Consider the following 24,785-nt stretch of genomic DNA (forward strand, 5'->3'; position numbering starts at 1 on the left):
GGCCCCAGGAACAGGAAATGGGGTTTGCTGGGATTTTATATCTTCCTCAGTTCTTGTGTTACTTTCTGCGTCTCTTATGGTATTTCCTAACTTTAAATTTGCATCCAGCTCTATTCAGTGCTTTTTTTTTTTTTTTAATTTTTTTTTAATTTTTATTTATATATTTATGGCTGTGTTGGGTCTTCGTTTCTGTGCGAGGGCTTTCTCTAGTTGTGGCAAGCGGGGGCCACTCTTCATCGCGGTGCGCGGGCCTCTCACTATCGCGGCCTCTCTTGTTGTGCAGCACAGGCTCCAGACGCGCAAGCTCAGTAATTGTGGCTCACGGGCCCAGTTGCTCCGCGGCATGTGGGATCTTCCCGGACCAGGGCTCGAACCCGTGTCCCCTGCATTGGCAGGCAGATTCTCAACCACTGTGCCACCAGGGAAGCCCTATTCAGTGCTTTTTAATGATTTATTTTAAAAAGTATTTTTAAATTGTAGTTTAAAGAAAAAACACGATATAAAAATTTACCATCTTAACCGTTTTTACGTATACAGTGCAGTAATGTTAAGTATATTCACATTGATGTGCAGTAGATCTCTAGAACTTTTTCATGTTGGAACACTGAAACTCTATACCCATTAAACAACTCCCATCTTCCCTCCCCCAGCCCCTGGCAACCACCATTCTACGTTCCGTCTCTATGATTTTGACAATTCCATTCCACGTACTTCGTGTAAATGGAATCATAGTATCTATCTTCTGGGACTATCGTATTTCACTTAGCATAACATCCTCAAGATTCAACCATGTTGTAGCATGTGACAAGATTTCCTTTTTTTTTAAAGGTGAATAATAGTACATTGTATGCATGTACCACATTTTATTTATCCATCCATTGATGGACATTTGGGCTGCTTCTGCCTCTTGGCTATTGTGAAAATGCTGCAACGACCAAGGAAGGGTGTGCAAACATCTCTTCTTTTAGACTTCTTGGATATATAACCAGAAGTAGGATTGCTGGATCATATAGTAATTCTATTTTTAATTATTTGAGGAACCTCCATGTTGTTTTTTATAGTAGCTGCACCATTTTACATTTTTACCAATAGTGCCCAGGGGTTCCACTTTCTCCACATCCTTGCCGACACTTTTGTTTTCTGTTTTTTTGATAGTGGCCATCCCAATAAGTATGAGGTGGTATCTCGTGGTTTTGATATGCATTTCTCTAATGATTTATGATCATCTTTTCATATGCTTCTTGGCCATTCATATATCTTCTTGGAGAAATGTTTTAAGTTCTTTGACCATTTTTAAATCAAGTTATTTACTTTTTTTTTTTTTTGAGTTGCAGGATTTCTTTATATATTCTGGATATTAACCCCTTTTCAGAAATATGATTCTCAAACATGTTCTACCATTCTGTAAGTTGCCTTTAATGATATATTTTAAGTAAATTTCTTAGGCTCACCATTTGCCTTTGTCATTTTGATGGAAATTCTTTTTTTTTTTTGATGAAAATTCTTTTTTTTTTTTTTTCTTTGATGGAAATTCTTTGTGTCTTTGTTATGTTTTGTTTTCTTGGTCTCACTCTTCAAAATAGACTTACGGATAATTTCGCAATCCTAAGTTAGTTATTTGGAGAAGACTACCCATCCCCTCTCTGTCTAGTATGGAAAGGTTTCATGGAGAATGAAGGGGGAGAAGTCAGTGATTGCATTTACCCTGCAGCCTGTGAACAGTGACCCAACCTTGGACAGCCCAGAAGATTCTTGGACATGTCTTCTTCAGGGTAGACATGCATAGCTGGCCCCAGTGTTCTCAGATCCAGCAGACCACCCAAAGCAGTTGGGTTCTCCCTGGAATCTCTGAGTCTCCCAGGAGAGCCATGGAGCTCAGAGTGCTCGAAAGTCAAGCTCAACCTTCCAGAATTGCTCTGACACAGCCCTTTGGAGCATGCCTGGAACCAAACACCACTACATAGTCTTAAAGCTTGGATAAAGTCCCATTTCTCTCTGTCCATGCCAGCACCCCCATGAACTCACCCTCCTTTAAAGTCTTGTAACACATAAAATCTCTACTAGTTGGGAGGTTTCATGTACTGGTTTCATGTTATCCTCCTAATAGCTCTGTTGGGCAGGGTCCATGACGTGCTCTTCTTTGCAGCCCTTACAGTTCCTGGGACAGTTGACTGATGGATTGGGAGAGGGTTACCATATGGTGGGCATCTTCCTGTCCCACATTAGATTTTCAGACACGGAGAAGAGCCGGGAATTGGAGCACACTGCAAACGGAATGGACTTAGGTCCTCCAGAAGAAGAACTGTTCTTGACCTGGGGATGTGAGCAGTGCCTAGAACTGTGCTGTCCCTGAAGGACAAGTCCTGTGTGGGGACACCTGGGCACAGAGAGAAGCACGTGAGCAGAATTCAAGTCCTGCCATTCTAAGGTGCAGCTAGCACCCCGGGATTGTCTAGTAAAGAGATCAGAAGGGTTGGCCTCCCTAACAGACTGCAAGGTGCCCTTGTGAGGTTTCATGGGCTTCAGGAGGGAAAGAGACCTTGAGAGGACTTGTTTGACTTTTAGTACTCATTCCTTAGAAGTCCCCCTCTATGTCTAACCTATATCACATATCTTCTCTTTCGACCTTTGGTAGAAGGATAGAGAGAGGTCTTGGTAAAATAGAAAGACAAGCCTGAGCTAAGAAAGTCTAGTTCCTTTGACCTGTGCTCCAGGGGAAGAACTGTTTCCCAACCTTCAAAGCATCTCATTGCCTCTCTGCTCTGGAATGAATGGTTCGTGGAAGTTAATAATTAACTCAGAGTGACGGGTAGACTTCTTTTTGTTGCAGTTTCACTTTCCCACAGACACTACCTTATTTTCATAGAGGTGCTTGTATCCCTTACCCCATCCTGAAGTCGGGTAGAATGAGAAGGGAATTTTCTACTTTTCTACTACGTTTTGAAGATAGGGGAGCGTTGAAGTAGGGGTGATAATTGTACCACCGTGAGTACAGATCTCAGGTCTCAGCATCAAATCTTATTCCATGTTTTGACCTTCCTCCCACCCAAGGATTCTGGTCTAAATATTCTCAACATTGATTTTAGAAGAGAAAGCCAATTCCCCCTTGTATATAAATTTCTTTGTGATATTTTAATCTTATGAACTATAAATTGATCCATTGTGTTTATTTTAAAAAGTCATCTCTATTGATGGCAAGAATTACTACAAATATAATTTAATTTAGAGAAGTTGCCCTATCTCCCTATCTGTGGTTTTCTGAGGTCAGTCATCTTAGACATTTTCCAAGCTACCCAAACCCCGTCTGGCCCTCCAGCATTACAGTAATTACACTAGACGGCAGAGGAATTGTTACCAGGTAATATCTTAGAAATAGGGAAATTATGAGCTAATTTCAGGCCCTCTCAAATTAATGAGAATGTTATTTGTGGAGTGCTACCAATGTAAACCTTTAAAAAATGACAAGTGGGAGATATTTAAATCCTTTATCTGTGGAGCCCAGTACAAGCTCAGCAAGCACACCCAAGTGCTGTTATCTGGCTGATTGCTAGGGTAGCTCTTTTATCTTCCTTCTAGGTTTTATTAATTAAATTTCCTCTGGGACTTGGCTGTCATCAGCAACCTTTCTTGGGGTGTGGCGGGATTATAGGGGGAGGAAATGATGTTCTAGGAGACATAACTCGGGCTATAGGACCATCCTCTGGGCTGGGAGGACCCTAATCCAGGGTAAGGACTGGCAGAGGGCCAGTGCCTCCCTCCTGCATGGTCTGGAGTGCCTCCAGCTTGGATTTTGCATCTTTGATCGTGTTTTATTGACCTAGAATTACTTCTCTTCTGTGGGCATGACCAAAGGCTGTGCTTTAATGTGGTTGTCTCCAAGCAGTTGATTCCTTTGATCTCACGATGATTTCCCACTTTTCCTCGTCTTATACCTTGGTGGGGGAGGTGGGCACAGAGGAGGAGGAGGAGAAGCCTGATGTTTTCTGGGCACTGAGCCAACCCTGCTGGGCATCTGATGCATTTATTTTTGCTGGTTCTGCTGCTTACGGTGCTGCCTCTCCACCACCACTACAGTCCGCAACCCCACCAGGGGCAGCTCCAACATTTCTGTTAGGGAGTGGTAGTTCAGCCTGTTTGGAAGGGCTGGCATAATTTTATGTAAGACTGAGAAAATTCAGTCACCCATACAAAGAGTGAGAGGGCTAGCGATGTGAGGTTATGAAGGCTGAAGCCTGTGTCCCCAGCCCAGGGTCCCTCGGTGTCACCCCTCTCCCGCTCTCCACGTGCTCAAACACTTCCTCCCCTGGGAAGTTTTCCTCTTCTCCACAGCCCTTCCTAGTCATCTCTTCCTTCTTTATGTATTTATTTATTTATGGTCATAATCAAAACTTTATTGAAAAACTAACATCAAAATAGGAGAGCATTTTACCTTATAAAATTAAACATAATTACATCATCTTGGTAGATTAACTAGAATTACTAAACAGATAAGGCTTTCTGTGATAGAACACACATCCAGGAAGTTGTGTGGGTCATTAGTGGTGCTTTCTTCTACACGAACACCCTTCTGTGAGTCTGGCCTTTCCTCCCATCAGCTGGCACAACACTGTTGAACAACCAACACAAAGCACCACTGTCTGAGCATGGCTGAAAACTGTGGTAATCCTGTAGCAACCTGGACATTTTACATCCATAAAGAATTTGGACTTTGAACCAGCCGGGTTTTTTTAATGTTTTTTCTTTTCTTCTTCCAAGGAAGGATGCAGTAAGTCTCTAGCCAAAGGCATGTTGAGGCTTTCACAAGCCCAGCCTGTCCAGAGCAGCAGCACTCACCTGGGCGCACGGCATCCTCTTCATTCTTTCTTTCTTTTTTCTTTTTAAATTTTTTATTGACTTATTTATTTTTCATTCTTTCTTAAAGGGAACTTTTAATCTTTTCTGAGTTAATGTGGTCTCAGAAATCACTCTCTCTGGGTTCAAATATTGGCTCTTCTGTCTACTGACTCTCTGACTTCGGACAGGTTATTTAATTTCTTCAGCAGTAGGATGGGATTAGTAATAGACCCGAGCTCTTGTTTGTTGTGGGTGTTCAGTGAGCTCATGAAGCATCTGGGGCTTGGTGCTCTATAGGTGCTCATTTACAGGGTCCCTGCCAGCTCATTCAGCCTGGTGCGTGAATGAGAAAAAGGTACCTCTTCCTCCTCGATTTCTGCCCCTTCTTACCCCCTCAGCCTGATGCCTTTGCTCTGCGAACATGGTGGCCCCACTCACTTGTAGCTAAAGCTGCTGATGCTATAATAATGCTCCCAGCTTGGTGGGTGATCACATCTGTTCAGTTGTACAAGTGAATCTCATCTCCACACGCCATTGGTCATTTGAAGTCCTCTCATTTCCACCTTCCTTAATGTCTTTAGAACCTTCCCATTACTTGGCCACCACCAGCCTAAGCCATGACCTGATTGGATCTTTCCTGAATTATCGCTCCAGTAATAACTGCCTTACTCGACCTCCTGCATTCAGTCTTGCACACCTTCCCACAAATCACAGTGTTTCTAAGATGAAAGTATGGTTGTCATTTCTTTTTTTTTTTTTTTAATAAATTTATTTAATTTATTTTTGGCTGCGTTGGGTTGTTGCTGTGTGCAGCTTTCTCTAGTTGCGGCAAGCAGGGGCTACTCTTCACTGTGGTGCGCGGGCTTCTCATTGCGGTGGCTTCTCTTGTTGCGGTGCACGGGCTCTAGGTGTGCAGCCTTCATAGTTGTGGCACGCGGGCTCAGTAGTGGTGGCTCGCAGGCTCTAGAGCGCAGGCTCAGTAGTTGTGGCACACAGGCTTAGTTGCTCTGTGGCATGTGGGATCTTCCCGGATCAGGGCTTGAACCCATGTCCCCTGCATTGGCAGGCGGATTTTAGCCACTGCACCACCAGGGAAACCCTGGTTGTCATTTCTTAATTTAAAATCCTTCAAATTCTCCCCATTTCTCTTGGTGAAATCCAAACCCCTCAAGTGTAGCATACAAGGCCTGCAGGCGGGACTGTGCCTGGCTGTGCTGTGCCGTGCCATGTCTCATCTCTTTACCTGCCCTCCTCTCTGCAGGCTCCACCTGTTCTCCAACTCCCTTCCCCAGCAGTGATCGAGCCATATTGCAAACATTTCAGTTGAGCAATTGATGTCAGTGTTGATGATCTAAAGTATAAAGAGCTCAAATAGGTCCATTTTTAAAGTTAAAACCCAACAAATATTTCACCAATCACAGACAGTTCACAAGGTACAGACAACTAGTACACACACACACACACACAGAAAAATGTTGAGCTCTATCAATAATCAAAAGATATTAAAAATCAAAGAAGAACATTTTTCACATAATAATTAACCAAAGGTTTTTAAAAGTTAATCTACATTACTGACCAAAGATCTGTGATGCATTAATACTCCCAGTGAGGGGCAATGAGAACGTACCTGATTGGAGCACAAGGGAACTTTTGGGGTGATTGTGGTGATAAAAATGGTTCTATATCTGGATTGTGATGGTGGACACATGTAGTATAATATTTATCAGAAACTCATTGAAATATATCTTCCAAATTGGTGCATCTTATCATACATAAACTCTAAGTCAAACATGAATTTAAAAACAACATTGTTAACCAGGATTAGGTGAACAAGATGCTTCCATACATTGGAAGGCTGAGGTGGGGGTAGGGTGATAACATCAATTGGCTCCATCTTTCTGGAAGGTAATTTTCTTCTCCCATTTAAGAAAACAAACTCCAACATGGTAATTTTCCTTCTAGAATAGCATCCTAAGGATCATGAATTCAAAGATGTATAGCCAATATTTGTCACAGCAGTGATAGCAGCTAAAAACTGGAAGAAGAACCAAAATGTCCTGCAATAGGTGACTGGTTAAATTATGATTCATCTGCATGGGGGCCACTGCCAGCCCAGGAGAAGCCTTTGTGTGAATTGGAAAAAGGCATCCCTTCTGGGGCAAATGCTCCCTCCCAGACTTGAGGGGGGCATCAGCTAAATTCTGGCCCCACTGCTCCCCTCACTTGGGCACCTGTACAATCCTCAGGCCTAAAGCAGCATCTCTGATCCATACAAGGGTCCATGAGGCAGACATTAAAACTGATGTCTTTCGGGACTTCTCTGGTGGCTCAGTGGTTGAGAATCTGCCTGCCAGCGCAGGGGACACGGGTTCGATCCCTGGTCCGGGAAGATCCCACATGCTGTGGAGCAACTAAGCCCGTGCACCACAACTACTGAACCTGCACTCTAGAGCCCGCAAGCCAGAACTACTGAGGCCCATGCACCTAGAGCCGATGCGCCGCAACTACTGAGCCCACACGCTGCAACTACTGAAACCCATGCACTCTAGGGTCCACGTGCCGCAACTACTGAGCCCGCATGCTGCAACTACTGAAGTCCACCTGCCTAGAGCAGAGCCTGTGCTCTGCAACAAGAGAATGCAATGAAGAGTAGCCCCTGCTCACCGCAACTAAAGAAAGGCCGCGAGCAGCAATGAAGACCCAACACAGCCAAAAAACAGACCCAACGCAGCCAAAAACCAATAAATAAATAAATAAAACTGATGCCTTTGAAGAACAATGGCATGGGAAAACGTTGAATAACGAATGGGGAGTTAAATGACACATATAGGTATAATTTTACATATAATTCTACTTTTCTTCAAAAATGTAAAATCGCTAGAAGGAAACATACCCAAATGTAACTGGTGGTTAACATGAGTGATAGAATCATGGGTGACTTTCTCTTTTTTACACCTGCTTTTTCCAAATGTCCTGCTGTCAGTACTTTTTCTAATTGCAAAAAAGATGTACATTCTTACTCTCCTTTTTAATAGGACTCTGTCATGCTGATGCTGGCAACAGTGGTCTCTTTGGGCACAAGAGCAGATGGGACTTGTGTGCTGGAGTTAAGACTAGAGCCGGATGGGAGCAGAGGACGAGGGCTGCCTTGCTGAAGTCCCAGTGATTCCTTTGGTAAAAGGAGATGTCTCTTACTTTATCCTCTGCTCTTTCCATTCTGCAGGTTTGAGACATTTGACGTGAACAGCTTTGAGCAGTTTTGTATCAACTATGCGAATGAGAAGCTCCAGCAACAGTTCAACTTGGTAGGTTTTTCTGGACCCGGAGATGTCGGGTTGGGGAGACCTCTCTCCCCACCAGGGAGTGACAGACAGCCCAGCCTACTTCTCTTCTGTCCAGGGTCAGTGGGCTCTAGCTCTGCCCTGACCTGCCCTTAGTTTCCTGGTGGTGCCCCAGCTCTAGGCAGGTGCTCCCCACTTCTCAGAAGGAGGTCAGTGATCCTCTCCTTGGCTTTGACTCCCACTCTTTTTGACCCCGAGCTTCTGGGGTATTTGAGCAATTGCAAGCCAGCTATGAGGCTTCTTGCTACTGGTTGAGGTATGACAGTACAGGTGATTATTGGAGTGTCCTAGGGAAGGGTTCACATGGGAGTGAGGATCACCTAACTGAGCTTTTTTCTTCTGCATTCATGACTGTGACTTGTGCCTAAACCTTTTCTAGTGAGTATGCACCATCCTCCAGGGCTCAGAACCCATGTGGTTGAAGCTCAGGGGAGTTGAAAGTTAAGGTGTGTCTATAGTTCACTAACCTTGACTTTTCACTTCTTACACCAGCATGTATTCAAGTTGGAGCAAGAGGAATACATGAAGGAGCAGATCCCTTGGACCTTGATTGACTTTTATGATAACCAACCTTGTATTGACCTCATAGAAGCTAAGCTGGGCATCTTGGACCTGTTGGATGAAGAATGTAAGGTAAAACTGATGATGCTATCATTGAATCAGTTCATTTCTAGGCTTGAGGTGTGGGGCAGAGAACAGCTCTGTGGTGCAGGGGAACGTGTGAGATCTCAAAGCTGGAATTTCATCTGTGATTAGCCGGCCTTTAGTTTGCTGGGAGAAGCATTGGTGTCTATTCTGCATACTAGAAGATACCAGAAGGTAACACGTTGAGCATGACTAGCAGGTATTGCTGCATTGGTGAACATGTGCCTCTTTTGGCAGAGACTGGGTGTTATGGATTGGCATGATGTGATGGTGTTATGGATTTGGTGCCCCAGATCACCTAGGTGCTGAGAGAAGGACCCCAACTTCTAGACAGGCATCCCAGAGAGTGTGGGTCAAGAGCACAGGGTCATCTTTCCCGTGCCAGATGGCTTGGGAGCGATAAGAGCCACATGCTTGGTAGCAGGTGAAAGCTGTAGATTTCCCCCATGTAGCTTGTCATGGATGCTACCTGCTATAACAGGAAAAGTCCTGAGTTGCCAGCATGGAGAGAAACAGGCAGCCTTGGAAATGTAGGGCAGGGGAACTGGGTGTTATCAATCACCTAACTACTTTAGCCTTTGGTTTTCTGCTCTATGAATTGAGGGGGGTTGGATCTGATGATCTTCAAAACTTCTCCTGGTTTGGTGTTTGGTGATCTGGGGGTAAATGTATGCCAGCTCCTCCAGTGATGGAAACTCTATTCAAAAGGTGTAGAAGCCATGTGGTTCTCGGTATTGAAACGGAAGAGCCCAGTTGCGTTTACTTTCTGGTTTCCCATGTCTTCCCTGTAAAGGATGGCTTGTGGCTTGATGGTTTAGGAGGAGCAGATGTTTCCCTTCCAGAAGGACTCTCCAAGTTTCATTGCCTTTGAAAGTGAGAAGGAACAATTAATAAGACAGTGGAAGACAGAGTGAAAATACACTGAAATCCACAGCACATTTTTTTTAGTGGTGAGAGTGGGCACCCTTGTCTTGTTCCTGATCTTAGAGGAAATGCTTTCAGTTTTTCACCATTAAGAATGATGTTGGAGAGGAACCAATATGGTGGAGTAGAAGGACGTGCTCTCACTACCTCTTGCAAGAACACCAGAATCACAACTAGCTGCTGGACAATCATCGACAGGAAGACACTGGAACTCAACAAAAAAGATACCCGACATCCAAAGACAAAGGAGAAGCCACAGTGAGACGGTAGGAGGGGCGCAATCACAGTAAAATCAATTCCCATACCTGCTGGGTGGGTGACTCACAGACTGGAGAACACTTATACCACAGACGTCCACCCACTGGAGTGAAGCTTCTGAGCCCCACGTCAGGCTTCCCAACCTGGGGGTCTGGCAACGGAAGGAGGAATTCCTAGAGAATCAGACTTTGAAGCCTAGTGGGAATTGATTGCAGGACTTCGACAGGACTGGGGGAAACAGAGACTCTACTCTTGGAGGACACACACAAAGTAGTGTGTGCATCGGAACCCAGGGGAAGGAGCAGTGATCCCAGGGGAGACTGAACCAGACCTACCTGCTAGTGTTGGAGGGTATCCTGCAGAGGCGGGGGAGGGGGTGGCTATGGCTCACCGTGGGGACAAGGACACTGGCAGCAGAAGTTCTGGGAAGTACTCCTTGGCCTGAGCCCTCCCAGAGTCTGTCATTAGCCCCACCAAAGAGCCCAGGTAGGCTGCAGTGTTGGGTTGCCTCAGGCCAAACAACCAACAGGGAGGGAACCCAGCCGCACCCATCAACAGTCAAGTGGATTAAAGTTTTACTGAGCTCTGCCCACCAGAGCAACAGTCAGCTCTGCCCACTACCAGTCCCTCCCATCAGGAAACTTACACAAGCCTCCTAGATAGCCTCATCCACCAGAGGGCAGGCAGCAGAAGCAAGAAGAACTACACTCCTGCAGCCTGTGGAACAAAAACCACATTCACAGAAAGATAGACAAGATGAAAAGGTAGAGGGCTACATACCAGATGAAGGAACAAGATAAAACCCCAGAAAAACAACTAAATGAAGTGGAGATAGACAACCTTCCAGAAAAAGAATTCAGAGTAATGATAGTGAAGATGATCCAGGACCTCGGAAAAAGAATGGAGGCAAAGATCGAGAAGATGCAAGAAATGTTTAACAAAGACCTAGAAGAATTAAAGAACAAACAAACAGAGATGAACAATACAATAACTGAAATGGAAAATACACTAGAAGGAATCAATAGCAGAATAACTGAGGCAGAAAAACGGATAAGTGACCTGGAAGACAGAATGGTAGAATTCACTGCTGCAGGACAGAATAAAGAAAAAAGAATGAAAAGAAATGAAAACAGCCTAAGAGACCTCTGGGACAACATTAAACACGACAACATTCGCATTATACGGGACCCAGAAGGAGAAGAGAGAGAGAAAGAACCAGAGAAAATATTTGAAGAGATTATAGTCAAAAACTTCCCTAACATGGGAAAGGAAATAGCCACCCAAGTCCAGGAAGCTCAGAGAGTCCCATACAGGATAAACCCAAGCAGAAACACGCCGAGACACATAGTAATCAAATTGGCAAAAATTAAAGACAAAGAAAAATTATTGAAAGCAGCAAGGGAAAAACGACAGATAACATACAAGGGAACTCCCATAAGGTTAACAGCTGATTTCTCAGCAGAAACTCTCCAAGGCAGAAGGGAGTGGCATGACATACTTAAAGTGATGAAAGGGAAGAAACAACAACCAACATTACTCTACCTGGCAAGGATCTCATTCAGATTCAATGGAGAAATCAAAAGCTTTACAGACAAGCAAAAGCTAAAAAAATTCAGCACCACCAAATCAGCTCTACAACAAATGCTAAAGGAACTTCTCTAAGTGGGAAACACAAGAGGAGAAAAGGACCTACAAAAATAAACCCAAAACAATTAAGAAAATGGTCATAGAAACATACATATCGATAGTTACCTTAAATGTGAATGGATTAAATGCTCCAACGAAAAGACACAGGCTTGCTGAATGGATACAAAAACAAGACCCGTATATATGCTGTCTACAAGAGACCGACTTCAGACCTACGGACACATACAGACTGAAAGTGAGGGGATGGAAAAAGATATTCCATGCAAATGGAAATCAAAAGAAAGCTGGAGTAGCAATACTCATATCAGATAAAATAGACTTTAAAATAAAGAATGTTACAAGAGACAAGGAAGGACACTACATAATGATCAAGGGATCAATCCAAGAAGAAGATATAGCAATTATAAATATATATGCACCCAACATAGGAACACCTCAATACATAAGGTAACTGCTAACAACTATAAAAGATGAAATCAACAGTAACACAGTGATAGTGGGGGACTTTAACACCTCACTTACACCAATGGACAAATCATCCAAAATGAAAATAAGTAAGGAAATAGAAGCTTTAAATGACACAATAGACCAGATAGATTTAATTGATATTTATAGGACATTCCATCCAAAAAGAGCAGATTACACTTTCTTCTCAAGTGCGCATGGAATGTTCTCCAGGATAGATCACATCTTGGGTCACAAATCAAGCCTCAGTAAATTTAAGAAAATTGAAATCATATCAAGCATCTTTTCTGACCAAAATGCTATGAGATTAGAAATGAATTACAGGGAAAAAAATGTAAAAAAGACAAACACGTGGAGGCGAAACAATACGTTACTAAATAACCAAGAGATCACTGAAGAAATCAAAGAGGAAATCAAAAAATACCTAGAGACAAATGACAATGAAAACACGACGATCCAAAACCTATGAGATGCAGCAAAAGCAGATCTAAGAGGGAAGTTTATAGCTATACAAGGCTAACTCGAGAAACAAGAAAAATCTCAAATAAACAATCTAACCTTACACCTAAAGGAACTAGAGAAAGAAGAACAAACAAAACCCAAAGTTAGCAGAAGGAAAGAAATCATAAAGATCAGAGCAGAAATAAATGAAATAGAAACAAAGAAAACAATAGCGAAGATCAATAAAACTAAAAGCTGGTTCTTTGAGAAGATAAACAAAATTTATTAGCCAGACTCATCAAGAAAAAGAGGGAGAGGACTCAAATCAATAAAATTAGAAATGTAAAAGGAGAAGTTACAACAGACACTGCAGAAATACAAAGCATCCTAAGAGACTACTACAGGCTACTTTATGCCAATAAACTGGACAAGCTGGAAGAAATGGACGAATTCTTAGAAAGGTATAACCTTCCAAGACTGAACCAGGAAGAAATAGAAAATATGAACAGACCAATCACAAGTAATGAAATTGAAACTGTGATTAAAAATCTTCCAACAAACAAAAGTCCAGGACTAGATGGCTTCACAGGTGAATTCTACCAAACATTTAGAGAAGAGCTAACACCCATCCTTCTCAAACTCTTCCAAAAAATTGCAGAGGAAGGAACACTCCCAAACTCATTGTATGAGGCCACCATCACCCTGATACCAAAACCAGACAAACATACTACAAAAAAAGAAAATTACAGACCAATATCACTGATGAATATAGATGCAAAAATCTTCAACAAAATACTAGCAAACAGAATCCAGAAACAGATTAAAAGGATCATACACCATGATCAAGTGGGATTTATCCCAGGGATGCAAGGATTCTTCAATACATGAAAATCAATCAATGTGATACACCATATTAACAGATTGAAGAATAAAAACCACATGATCATCTCAATAGATGCAGAAAAAGCTTTTGACAAAATTCAACACCCATTTATGATAATAACTCTCCAGAAAGTGGGCATAGAGGGAACCTACCTCAACATAATAAAGGCCATATATGACAAACCCACAGCAAACATCATTCTCAATGGTGAAGAACTGAAAGCATTTCCTCTAAGATCAGGAACAAGACAAGGATGTCCACTCTCACCACCATTATTCAACATAGTTTTGGAAGTCCTAGCCATGGCAATCAGAAAAGAAAAAGAAATAAAAGGAATACAAATTGGAAAAGAAGAAGTAAAACTGTCACTGTTTGCAGATGACATGATACTATATATAGAGAATCCTAAAACTGCCACCAGAAAACTACTAGAGCTGATCAATGAATTTGGTAAAGTGGCAGGATACAGAATTAATCCACAGAAATCTCTTGCATTCCTATACACTAATGATGAAAAATCTGGAAGAGAAATTAAGGAAACACTCCCATTTACCATTGCAGCAAAAAGAATAAAATACGTAGGAATAAACCTACCAAGGGAGACAAAAGACCTGTATGCAGAAAAATATAAGACGCTGTTGAAAGAAATTAAAGATGATACCAACAGATGGAGAGATATACCATGTTCTTGGATTGGAAGAATCAATATTGTGAAAATGACTATACTACCCAAAGCAATCTACAGATTCAATGCAATCCCTATCAAATTACCAATGGCATTTTTTACGGAACTAGAACAAAAAATCTTAAAATTTGTATGGAGACACAAAAGACCCCAAATAGCCAAAGCAGTCTTGAGGGAAAAAAATGGAGCTGGAGGAATCAGACTCCCTGACTTCAGACTATACTACAAAGCTACAGTAATCAAGACAATATGGTACTGGCACAAAAACAGAAACATAGATCAATGGAACAGGATAGAAAGCCCAGAGATGAACCCACACACCTATGGTCAACTAATCTATGACAAAGGAGGCAAGGTTATACAATGGAGAAAAGACAGTCTCTTCAATAAGTGGTGCTGGGAAAACTGGACAGCTACATGTAAAAGAATGAAATTAGAACACTCCCTAACACCATACACAAAAATAAACTCAAAATGGATTCGAGACCTAAATGTAAGATCAGACACTCTAAAACTCTTAGAGGAAAACATAGGAAGAACACTCTTTGACATAAATCACAGCAAGATCTTTTTTGATCCGCCTCCTAGAGTAATGGAAATAAAAACAAAAATAAACAAATGGGACCTAATGAAACTTAAAATTTTTGCACAGTGAAGGAAACCATAAACAAGACGAAAAGACAACCCTCAGAATGGGAGAAAATATTTGCAAACGAATCAACGGACAAAGGTTTAATCTCCTAAAATATTTAAACAGCTCATGCAGCTCATTATTAAAGAAACAAACAACCCAATTCAAAAATGGGCAGAAGACCTAAATAGACATTTCTCCAAAGAAGACATACAGATGGCCAAAAAACACATGAAAAGCTGATCAACATCACTAATTATTAGAGAAATGCAAATAAAAACTACAATGAGGTATCATCTCACACCAGTTAGAATGGGCATCATCAGAAAATCTACAAACAGGAAATACTGGAGAGGCTGTGGAGAAAAGGGAACCCTCCTGCACTGTTATTGGGGATGTGAATTGATACAGCCACTATGGAGAACAGTATGGAGGTTCCTTAAAAAACTAAAAATAGAATTACCATATGATCCAGCAATCGCACTATTGGGCATATACCCAGAGAAAACCATAATTCAAAAAGACACATGCACCCCAATGTTCATTGCAGCACTCTTTACAATAGCCAGGTCATGGAAGCAACCTAAATGCCCATCAACAGACGAATGGATAGAGAAGTTGTGGTACATATATACAGTGGAATATTACTCAGCGATAAAAAGGAACAAAATTGAGTCACTTTTAGAGACGTGGATGGATCTAGAGACTGTCATACAGAGTGAAGTAAGTCAGAAACAGAAAAACAAATATCGTATATTAACGCATGTATGTGGAACCTAGAAAAATGGTACAGATGAACCGGGTTGCAGGGCAGAAGTTGAGACACAGATGTAGAGAACAAACGTATGGACACTAAGGGGGGAAAGCTGTGGGGGAGTGGGGATGGTGGTGTACTGAATTGGGCCATTGGGATTGACATGTATACACTGATGTGTATAAAATTGATGACTAATAAGAACCTGCTGTATAAAAAAATAAATAAAATTTAAAACTTAAAAAAAAAAAGATGTTGGCTGTGGGTTTGTCATATGTGTTCTTTATTATGTTGAGGTAGGTTCCCTCTATGCGCACTTTCTGCAGAGTTTTTATCATAAATGGGTGTTGAATTTTGTCGAAAGCTGTTTCTGCATCTATTGAGATTATCATATGGTTTTTATCCTTCAGTTTGTTAATATGGTGTACCCCATTGATTGCTTTGCATATATTGAAGGATCCTTGCATTCCTTGAATAAACCCCATTTGATCATGGTGTATGATCCTTTTAATGTGCTGTTAGATTCTGCTTGCTAGTATTTTGTTGCGGATTTTTGTATCTATGTTCATCAGTGTTATTGGCCTGTAATTTTCTTTTTTTATGACATCTTTGTCTGGTTTTGGTATCGGTGGTGGTGGCCTCGTGCAATGAGTTTGGGAGTGTTCCTCCCTCTGCTGTATTTTGGAAGAGTTTGAGAAGGATAGTTGTTAGCTCTTCTATAAATGCTTGATACAATTTGCCTGTGAAGCCATCTGGCCCTGGGCTTTTGTTTGTTGGAAGATTTTTAATCACAGTTTCAACTTCAGTGTTTGTGATTGATCTGTTCATATTTTCTGTTTCTTCCCGGTTCAGTCTTGGAAGGTTGTACTTTTCTAAGAATCTGTCTATCTCTTCCAGGTTGTCCATTCTACTGGCATATAGCTGCTTGTAGCAGTTTCTCATGATCCTTTGTATTTATGCTGTGTCACTTGTTAGTTCTACTTTTTCATTTCTAATTCTGTTGATTTGAGTCTTCTCCCTTTTTTTTCCTGATGATTCTGGCCAGTGGTTTATCAATTTTGTTTATCTTCTCAAAGAACCAGCTGTTAGTTTCATTGATCTTTGCTATAGTTTCCTTCATTTCTTTTTCATTTATTTCCAATCTGATCTTTATGATTTCTTTCCTTCTGCTAGCTTTGGGGTTTTTTTGTTCTTCTTTCTCTAATTGCTTTAGGTGTAAGGTTAGGTTATTTGAGGTTTTTCTTGTTTCTTGAGGTAGGATTGGGTTGCTCTAAACTTCCCTCTTAGACTGCTTTTGCTGCATCCCATAGGTTTTGGGTTGTCATGTTTTCATTGTCATTTGTTTCTGGGTATTTTTTGATTTCCTCTTTAATTTCTCAGTGATCTCTTGGTTATTTAGTAGTGTGTTGTTTAGCCTCAATGTGTTTGTATTTTTTACAGTTTTTTTTTCCTGTAATTGATATCTAGTCTCATAGCATTGTGGTCAGAAAAGATGCTTATACAACTTCAATTTTCTTAAATTTATGGAGGCTTGATATGTGACCCAAGATATGATCTATCCTGGAGAATGTTCCGTGTGCACTTGAGAAGAAAGTGTATTCTGTTGTTGTTGGATGGAATGTCCTGTAAATATCAATTAAGTCCATCTGGTCTAATGTGTCATTTAAAGCTTGTGTTTCCTTATTTATTTTCTGTTTGGATGATCTGTCTGTTGGTGTAAGTGGGGTCTTAAAGTCTCCCACTATTATTGTGTTACTGTTGATTTCCGCTTTTATGGCTGATAGCATTTGCCTTATGTATAGAGGTGCTCCTCTGTTGGGTGCATAAATATTTATAGTTGTTATGTCTTCTTGGATTGATCCCTTGATCATTATATAGTGTCCTTCCTTGTCTCGTGTAGTAGTCTTTATTTTAAAGTGTATTTTGTCTGATATGAGCATTGCTACTCCAGCTTTCTTTTGATTTCCATTTGGATGGAATATCTTTTTCCATCCCCTCACTTTCAGTCTTTATGTGTCCCTAAGTCTGAAGTGAGTTTCTTGTAGACAGCATATATATGGGTCTTGTTTGTGTATCCATTCAGCCAGTCTATGTCTTTTGGTTGGAGCATTTAATCCATTCACATTTAAGGTAATTTTCAATATGTATGTTCCTATTACCATTTTCTTAATTGTTTTGGGTTTGTTTTTGTAGGTCCTTTTCTTCTCTTGTGTTTCCCGCTTAGAGAATTTCCTTTAGCATCTGTTGTAGAGCTGGTTTGGTGGTACTGAATTCACGTAGCTTTTGCTTGTCTGTAAAGCTTTTGATTTCTCCATTGAATCTGAATGAGATCCTTGCTGGGTAGAGTAATCTTGGTTGTAGGTTTTTCCCTTTCATCATTTTAAATATATCCTGCCATTCCCTTCTGGCCTGCAGAGTTTCTGCTGAAAGATCAGCTGTTAACCTTATGGGGATTCCCTTGTATGTTATTTGTTGTTTTTCCCTTGCTGCTTTTAATATTTTTTTGTATTTAATTTTTGATAGTTTCATTAGTATGTGTCTCGGTGTGTTTCTCCTTGGGTTTATCCTATATGAGACTCTCTGCATTCTCCAGACTTGATTGACTATTTCCTTTCCCATATTAGGGAAGTTTTCAGCTATAATCTCTTCAAATATTTTCTCAGACCCTTTTTTTTTCTCTTCTTCTTCTGGGACCCCTATAATTCGAATGTTGGTGTGTTTAATGTTGTCCCAGAGGTCTCTGAGACTGTCCTCAATTCTTTTCATTCTTTTTTCTTTATTCTGCTCTGTGGTATTTATTTCCACTATTTTATCTTCCAGGTCACTTATCCATTCTTCTGCCTCAGTTATTCTGCTATTGATTCATTCTAGAGAATTTTAAATTTCATTTATTGTGCTGTTTATCACTGTTTGTTTGCTCTTTAGTTCTTTTAGGTCCTTGTTAAACGTTTGTTGTATTTTCTCCATTCTGTTTCTGAGATTTTGGATCATCTTTACTATCATTACTCTGAATTCTTTTTCAGGTAGACTGCCTATCTGCTCTTCATTTGTTTGGTCTTGTGGGATTTTACCTTGCTTCTTCATCTGCTGCATATTTCTCTGTCTTCTCATTTTATTTAACTTACTGTGTTTGAGGTCAGAAAGCAGGCTGCAGGATCATAGTTCCTCTTACTTCTCTCACCCAGTGGGTGAGGTTGGTCCAGTGGCTTGTGTAGGCTTCCTGGTGGAGGGGACTGGTGCCTGTGTTCTGGTGGGTGGGGCTGGATCTTGTCCCTCTGATGGGCAGGGCTGCGTTCGGTGGTGTGTTTTGGGATGTCTGTGAGCTTAGTGTGACTTTAGGCATCCTGACTGCTAATGGGTGGGGTTGTGTTCCTGTCTTGCTAGTTGTTTGCATGAGGCGTCCAGCACTGGAGCTTGCTGGCCCTTAGGTGGAGCCGGGTTATAGTGTTGGGATGGAGACCTCTGGGAGAGCTCTCACTGACTAATATTACATGGGCCCAGGAGTTCTCTGGTGGTCCAACGTCCTGGACTCAGCTCTCCCACCTCAGAGGCTCAGGCCTGTCCCCCAGCTGGAGCACCAAGACCCTGCAAGCCACACGGCATGGAAGAAAAGGAAGAAGAAACAAACAGACAAACAAAGAGACAAAACCCCAAGACAAATGGTAAAAGCAAAACTAAACAGACAAAATCACACAAAGAAACATACACACAAGCACTCACAAAAAGAAAAGAAAAGAAAAAAAGAGAATGAAGAAGAGGAGAGCAACCAAACTAATAAACAAGCTCAAAAACTCAAACAAACACTAAAAAGTAAACTAATAAATACACAGAACAAGGAACAAATCAAATGCAGATAGCAAACTAAAAAAAGGCAATGAAAGCATAAAGCAAACACACAAAAATGATAAAAAAAATGTAAAGACAAAAGAGAGATGAAAACAAAAGGAAAAATACAAAACAACAAAGTAGTAAAGTAAAAATAGATAATATAGTTTAAAATAAAATGAAAACAAAGCAAAACAAAGAAAAAAACAAACACAAGGAAAAAAACACAATATAACAAAAAAGTACAGTAGAAAGAAGAAAAAAATAATGAATAAACTTAAAAATATATTAAAAGTAAAAGCATAAGAAAGAAAATAAAAAGTAAATAAAAAATTAAAATTAAAAGAATAATCATAAAAAAAGAACAAAACAAAACAAACAAACAAAAAATAGTGATGTTTTCCTGGGGCCTCAGCTGTCAGTGTCCGTGTTCTCCCAGTGAGCCACAACCAATCCCTGCCCATCCATGAAGTCTTCTAATACTTCTCGGTAGGTCTCTGGACCTGCTGTGGGCCTTGTTGGGCCAGCTGAGCCTCTGATCTGGCCTTCCTCCTGCGTGTACTTGTCCCCAAATTTCACAGCCTCAATTGTGGGAACACTCGTTGTCTATTCAGGTATTCCATGCATGTGGGGTTCAACAAGCCAATTGCAGGGATTTAACCCCCTGCTCCTGCAGCTGCACAGAGAGATTTCCCTTTCTCTTCTCTGGTTGCAGAGCCCCTGGGGTTCAGCTTTGGCTTTGGCCCTGCCTCTGCGTTTGAGCTGCCCTCAGGTGTCTGTTCCCCTCCCAGGCAAGAGGGGGTGAAAGCAGAGGCTGATTAAGGCTCACTTGCTCACTCAGGCCGGGGGGAGGGAGGGATACAGCAGTCACAATTGGAATGTGCAGGTGTGCCTGCGGCAGCAGAGGCTGGCATGAATTTGCAAGAGCCTGAGGCGCACTTTGCCTTCTCACAGGGAAGTTAGTCCCACATTGCGGGACCCTTGGCAGTGGCAGGCTGTACAGGCTGCCGGGAGGGTGTGGGCAGTGACCTGCCTTGCACACAGGACCCTTGGTGGCAGTGGCAGCAGCCTCTGGATTCCGAGATGAGAGCTGCAGCTCACGCTCACACTCGTGTAGGCATTGCCAGGCTGTCTGTGAGCATGCGGAGCAGGAAGCTCCTATGGTGGGCCCGCCCCGCTTCTCCCGCAGCCCGCCACAGTGGATTCTTGCTGTCCAGCAGGCCCAAGTTTTTTCCCGGACTCCCTCCCGGCTAGCTGTGGTGCACTAGGCCCTTCAGGCTGTGATCACGCAGCCAACCCCGGTCCTCTCCCTGCGATCCGACCTCCGAAGCTGGAGCCTCGGCTCCCAGCCCCTGCCCGCCCCAGCGGGTGAGCAGACAAGCCTCTCGGGCTGGTGAGTGCTGGTCGGCACCGATCCTCTGTGCAGGAATCTCTCCACCCTGCCCTCCACACCCCTGTTGCTGCACTCTCCTCCGTGGCTCCAAAGCTTCCCCCAGCCCTACCAGTGAGGGGGCTTCCTAGTGTGTGGGAACTTTTCCTCCTTCCCAGCTCCCTCCCAGAAGGGCAGGTCCTGTCCAGATTCCTTTGTCTCTTTTTTTTTTTTTTTCCTGTTTTCTTTTGCCCTACCCAGTTACATGGGGATTTTCTTGCCTTTTTGGAAATCTGAGTTCCCCTGCCAGCATTCAGTAGGTGTTCTGTAGGAGTCGTTCCACATGTAGATTTAGTTCTGATGTATTTGTAGGGAGGAAGCTCATCTCCACGTCTTACTTCTCCGCCGTCTTGAAGGTCCTCCCCGCCACATTTTTATCTGGTGCTTTTCAGCACATTTTCAAAGCTGGGAACTTCATCTGGAGTCAGATTCGGGAACAGGTAATTCCTCAGTGTGGCAGAGGTGAGCCTTGGCTTGCTCCGCCTGTGAGGTTGTGGTAAAGGTGATAAGAAGTTGTCCCTGCCTTGAGTGGCACTGGCTTAATGACAGAAGTCACAGCCCAGGCCCTCCAGTCTCCCCTCCTGGTGTTCACCACTCACTCATATTCTTGGCTCAGTGTCCACATCCAGTAACCCCCTTCTGACACTCAGGGGGACATGCTCCCCTCCCCCGTGTGATCTTCTGTGATCCTCTCCGTAACCTTCTCCAGCTCCACACCCCCAACCCATGTCCTCGGTCCCGTTCTGGCCTGCTGAGCCAGCGCAGCCCCCCAGGCCCTGGCTCCAGGAGGGCTCCAGCTCTTCATGCCCCTACCCAGTTGTGAAGTCCAAGGTCATACAGGGCTCTGAGGCAGGCGGCTTGTTCTGCACTGCTCTACCTGGCTCTGTGCTGAAGCGCTGACTACACCAAAACCACAGCCCCAGGGGCCTGGCCTCCCCTTTCACCTTATACACACCTCTCATAGGAACAGCCCAGTGCCTCAGGGTGATTGAGTCTGTGAATTCAGCAGCTGTCTAATCAGTTTTCCCTGATTTATCCTGCCTTTGGCAGGCAATCCAGGGCTGCTTGTGGGTTTGTTTTGGCTCACAGTTTGAGGTTCTCAGAGGTTCCACTACCCTAGGGAACATGTCCCAGGAATGTCAAGTCACAGCAGTGAGAACACGGGTCCCAGTGCACAGTGAGAGGCCTCAGACTGCTGTCCAGAGAGTGGGACCCAAGCCTCTGGACGAGGGAGTGGGGGGCACTCAGAGCAGCGCTGGGCTGGGCAGCAGGTGGTTCCGGGAGTGGTGGAGGAGTGCTTAGAAGTGCAGCCAAAAAGTAGGCAGTGGTTGCAGGGAGGACTAAGGTGCAAATATTCAGCAGTTTTGAAAGTAACTTCCCCAAATCCCTAGACTTTGCAGCCTTGGGTATTTCCGGGGCAGTAGGGGTCCCCAGACCTTCCTGTTCAGTCTTCCTACCGAATGCACGCTGCCTGTATTACTTTCAAGAAGCTAAGGGGAAGTAAAATCCGGCTGTGTTTATAGGGATGGTCTCTGCCTTATGCTCTGTGGTGCCTTCTGTTTGGGTTTGTAAAATTAGGTGATTTAAGTTGAAAACTGTATCCAACTCAAACTCCTGCCAGACACCCAGAGTGTATTATGCACCTACTGTATGTCTGGTCTTGAGGGGAAGACCCTCAGGAGTGGAGGCGGGCATCTCCCTGCCAGCCAGCAAAGGGTGAAGAGGGGGGACAGGATGGTGCCGGGGAAGAGCTTGGCCTGAGTGAGGGCGGGGGGCCCGCAGAGGGCTGTGGGCAGGGACCAGAGCCCAGCGGGGGCAGCGGAGTGACAGCAGAGTGACCTCAAGGGCAGGGCACACCAAGTCAGAAAGGGTGCTGAGCTGCACGCAGCCCCGGCATTTCTGTTAGGTCCTTGCTTCCCCATGCCTGGGTTTCCTGCTGGTCAAGCTGGTGGGGACTAGGAGTGTCCCGTTGGATTGGGGGTAGTACTGTGAACGTGACACTTTCAAACTCACTGGCCGCCAGTCACAAGTATAGCAGGGGAGGCAAGCTGAACACCAAATTAAGGGATAATACAAAACCCGACAGTGTGGGCACCATCTTCCGCCAGGTTTAACCGCTCTGGGAATTCAGGGTCATTCAACATAATCTGATTCAGCTTCTAGTAACAGATGGATTTTTAACAAACAGTTATTACTTTTGTCAAGTCATGGAACTTTACACTTAAAAAGGGTGCATTTTGCTGTATGGAAATCATACTGTAAATCTGACTTTAAAAAATAGGGCAGCCTGCTGCACCCTTCTAGCAGCACCCATGGCTCTGACCTAAGCAGGTTAGGGATTCCCATGGAATTGGTCGCACCTGGGCAGCTTGCGTTTCTCGGGAGCCATCCTGTTGGATGTGGAGCTGCCTCAGATACACTCTGCAGGGTGAGAAAGAATCAGGAGATGGTGCTGTGAAGAAGTGGGTTCTGCAACCCCCATGCGACAGGCCACGAAGCCAAATGAAGTAAAAAGCAACCATCGGGAAAATCACTTCTCCTGGAGAAGACACCTAGTGGCAGGTGGGACCAGTGGGCTGAGATTTAAATGAGAAACGTGGAGACGGGGTAGCCATGGACTGAAAGGGGCAGCACGCAGGGTGGGTCTCCTCAGCCTGTGATGGGTGCCAGAAGCTGCAGAGGAGGCGTGGGGACCAGGACAGCAGAGTGCTCCAGATTCCTCCAGGTGGAAGAGCTTCCCTACAGTCATGAATTTATCGTCAGACCCAGACTGAGCCGCAAACTACAGCTGCTCCTCAGTAACCACGGCCAGGTGAGAGGGTGTTTGCTTGTGGAAAATGATAGTTTCCAGGCTGATCGTAACAAAACTCTCCTCCCCCAGCGCTAAGGCTGCTGTGGATGTTGTGGACGTAAGCGTGTCTACGCCGAATTCAGACCCCGAGTTCCCTGCCCTCCCCATGTCTCGGTCATCAGTCCCTCCCTCTTGGAGGAACAAACTGGTTAGGGCTGATAGGATTTGAGATGTCAGTGCATGTTTTCTCATAAATCACATACTTGGATTTTAGCAGGAATTTTGTGAAAATGATACTTTGACCCCTGGAAGCAATTCTTGTGAATGAAGATACAGACACCATCTCAGGTTGGGGAGACGGTGTTAGGGACCCACAGAGGAAGGCCTGGGTCGGAGAGGCAAGCTCTGCCCTGTTGACTAGGATTCTCTGTTTCATGGAACCCAGCCTGCGGAGCCGACAAGGATGGACCTTCCTAATTAATATATTACCGTTGAGGCAGTGGAAGGAAAGCAGGCTGCAGACGGGGAGGTGAATACCCTTCTGTCTCCTGACCTGGGCAAGGCTGCTCTCATGAGAGTTTACTGTGACTCAAGACCAAGGGCTTGTGGTTTCCTAAGACGTCGCCCCAGAGGCTAAGGCTTGTGAGCAGCTTTGAAGCCTGTGGTGGAGGCGGGGGAAGTGGCTTTCCCGCATTCATCCACTCTGCGAACCCCATGTTCCCTTCAACACACCTCTGAGGGGGGTCGAGCAAGCACTGAGATCATCTCCCCGGATGACAGGGAAATGGAAACACTGAGAAGAAAGTTTCAGGGGGAAAGCGTGCCCACAGCAGCTGTGTAAGCAGGGGTCACATGAGGGGAGAGGGTCTCTGGGCAAAGGGAATGTCACGTTCACAGAATATGAAATGGTCCTATCTGTCTGGAGAGAGCCCATGGTGGTGGCAGGCGAGGGTGGGAGCAGGAACCGTCCAAGAATAGGAGGCTCGGCCTTGCCTGCCCGACGAAGGCGTTTGGACTTGACTCTGGAGGCTCTGGGGGGTGGAACGGTGTGAAGCCAGGGAGAGGTGCGATCAGATGTGACTCGCTTTTCGACAGGTCTCCCTGGCAACTGTGTGCAACGTAAGTTGGAGAGAGACTGGAGTCAGCAGCGCACTGGCAGCGTTGCGCTTGTCCAGCCGGGAGGAGATGCTGAGGGCTCGAGGCGAGGAGCGCAGGGGCTGAGGAGGGAGGGCA

At 43.9% G+C, this 24,785-nt stretch overlaps 1 protein-coding gene and 1 pseudogene across 7 annotated transcripts in view; one reads left to right on the plus strand and one right to left on the minus strand.

Moving 5' to 3' along the window:
• The window catches only part of MYO5B (myosin VB), a 361,242-nt gene that overhangs the window by 232,522 nt on the left and 103,935 nt on the right, over positions 1–24,785 (plus strand). For all 6 annotated transcript variants that reach the window (XM_082416526.1, XM_082416523.1, XM_082416524.1 and 3 more), the window contains exons 11-12: positions 8,057–8,138; positions 8,667–8,807. In XM_082416526.1, coding sequence (XP_082272652.1) covers positions 8,057–8,138; positions 8,667–8,807 — 223 coding nt within the window. The remainder of the gene's footprint in view (positions 1–8,056; positions 8,139–8,666; positions 8,808–24,785) is intronic.
• LOC309639433 (small ribosomal subunit protein eS27-like pseudogene) lies at positions 344–5,103 on the minus strand (annotated as a pseudogene). Its single transcript has one exon. The product of its transcript is annotated as a small ribosomal subunit protein eS27-like pseudogene (transcript).

Source organism: Balaenoptera physalus (genome assembly GCF_965194825.1).
Source record: "Balaenoptera physalus genome assembly, chromosome: 12".
Lineage (NCBI taxonomy): Eukaryota > Metazoa > Chordata > Mammalia > Artiodactyla > Balaenopteridae > Balaenoptera > Balaenoptera physalus.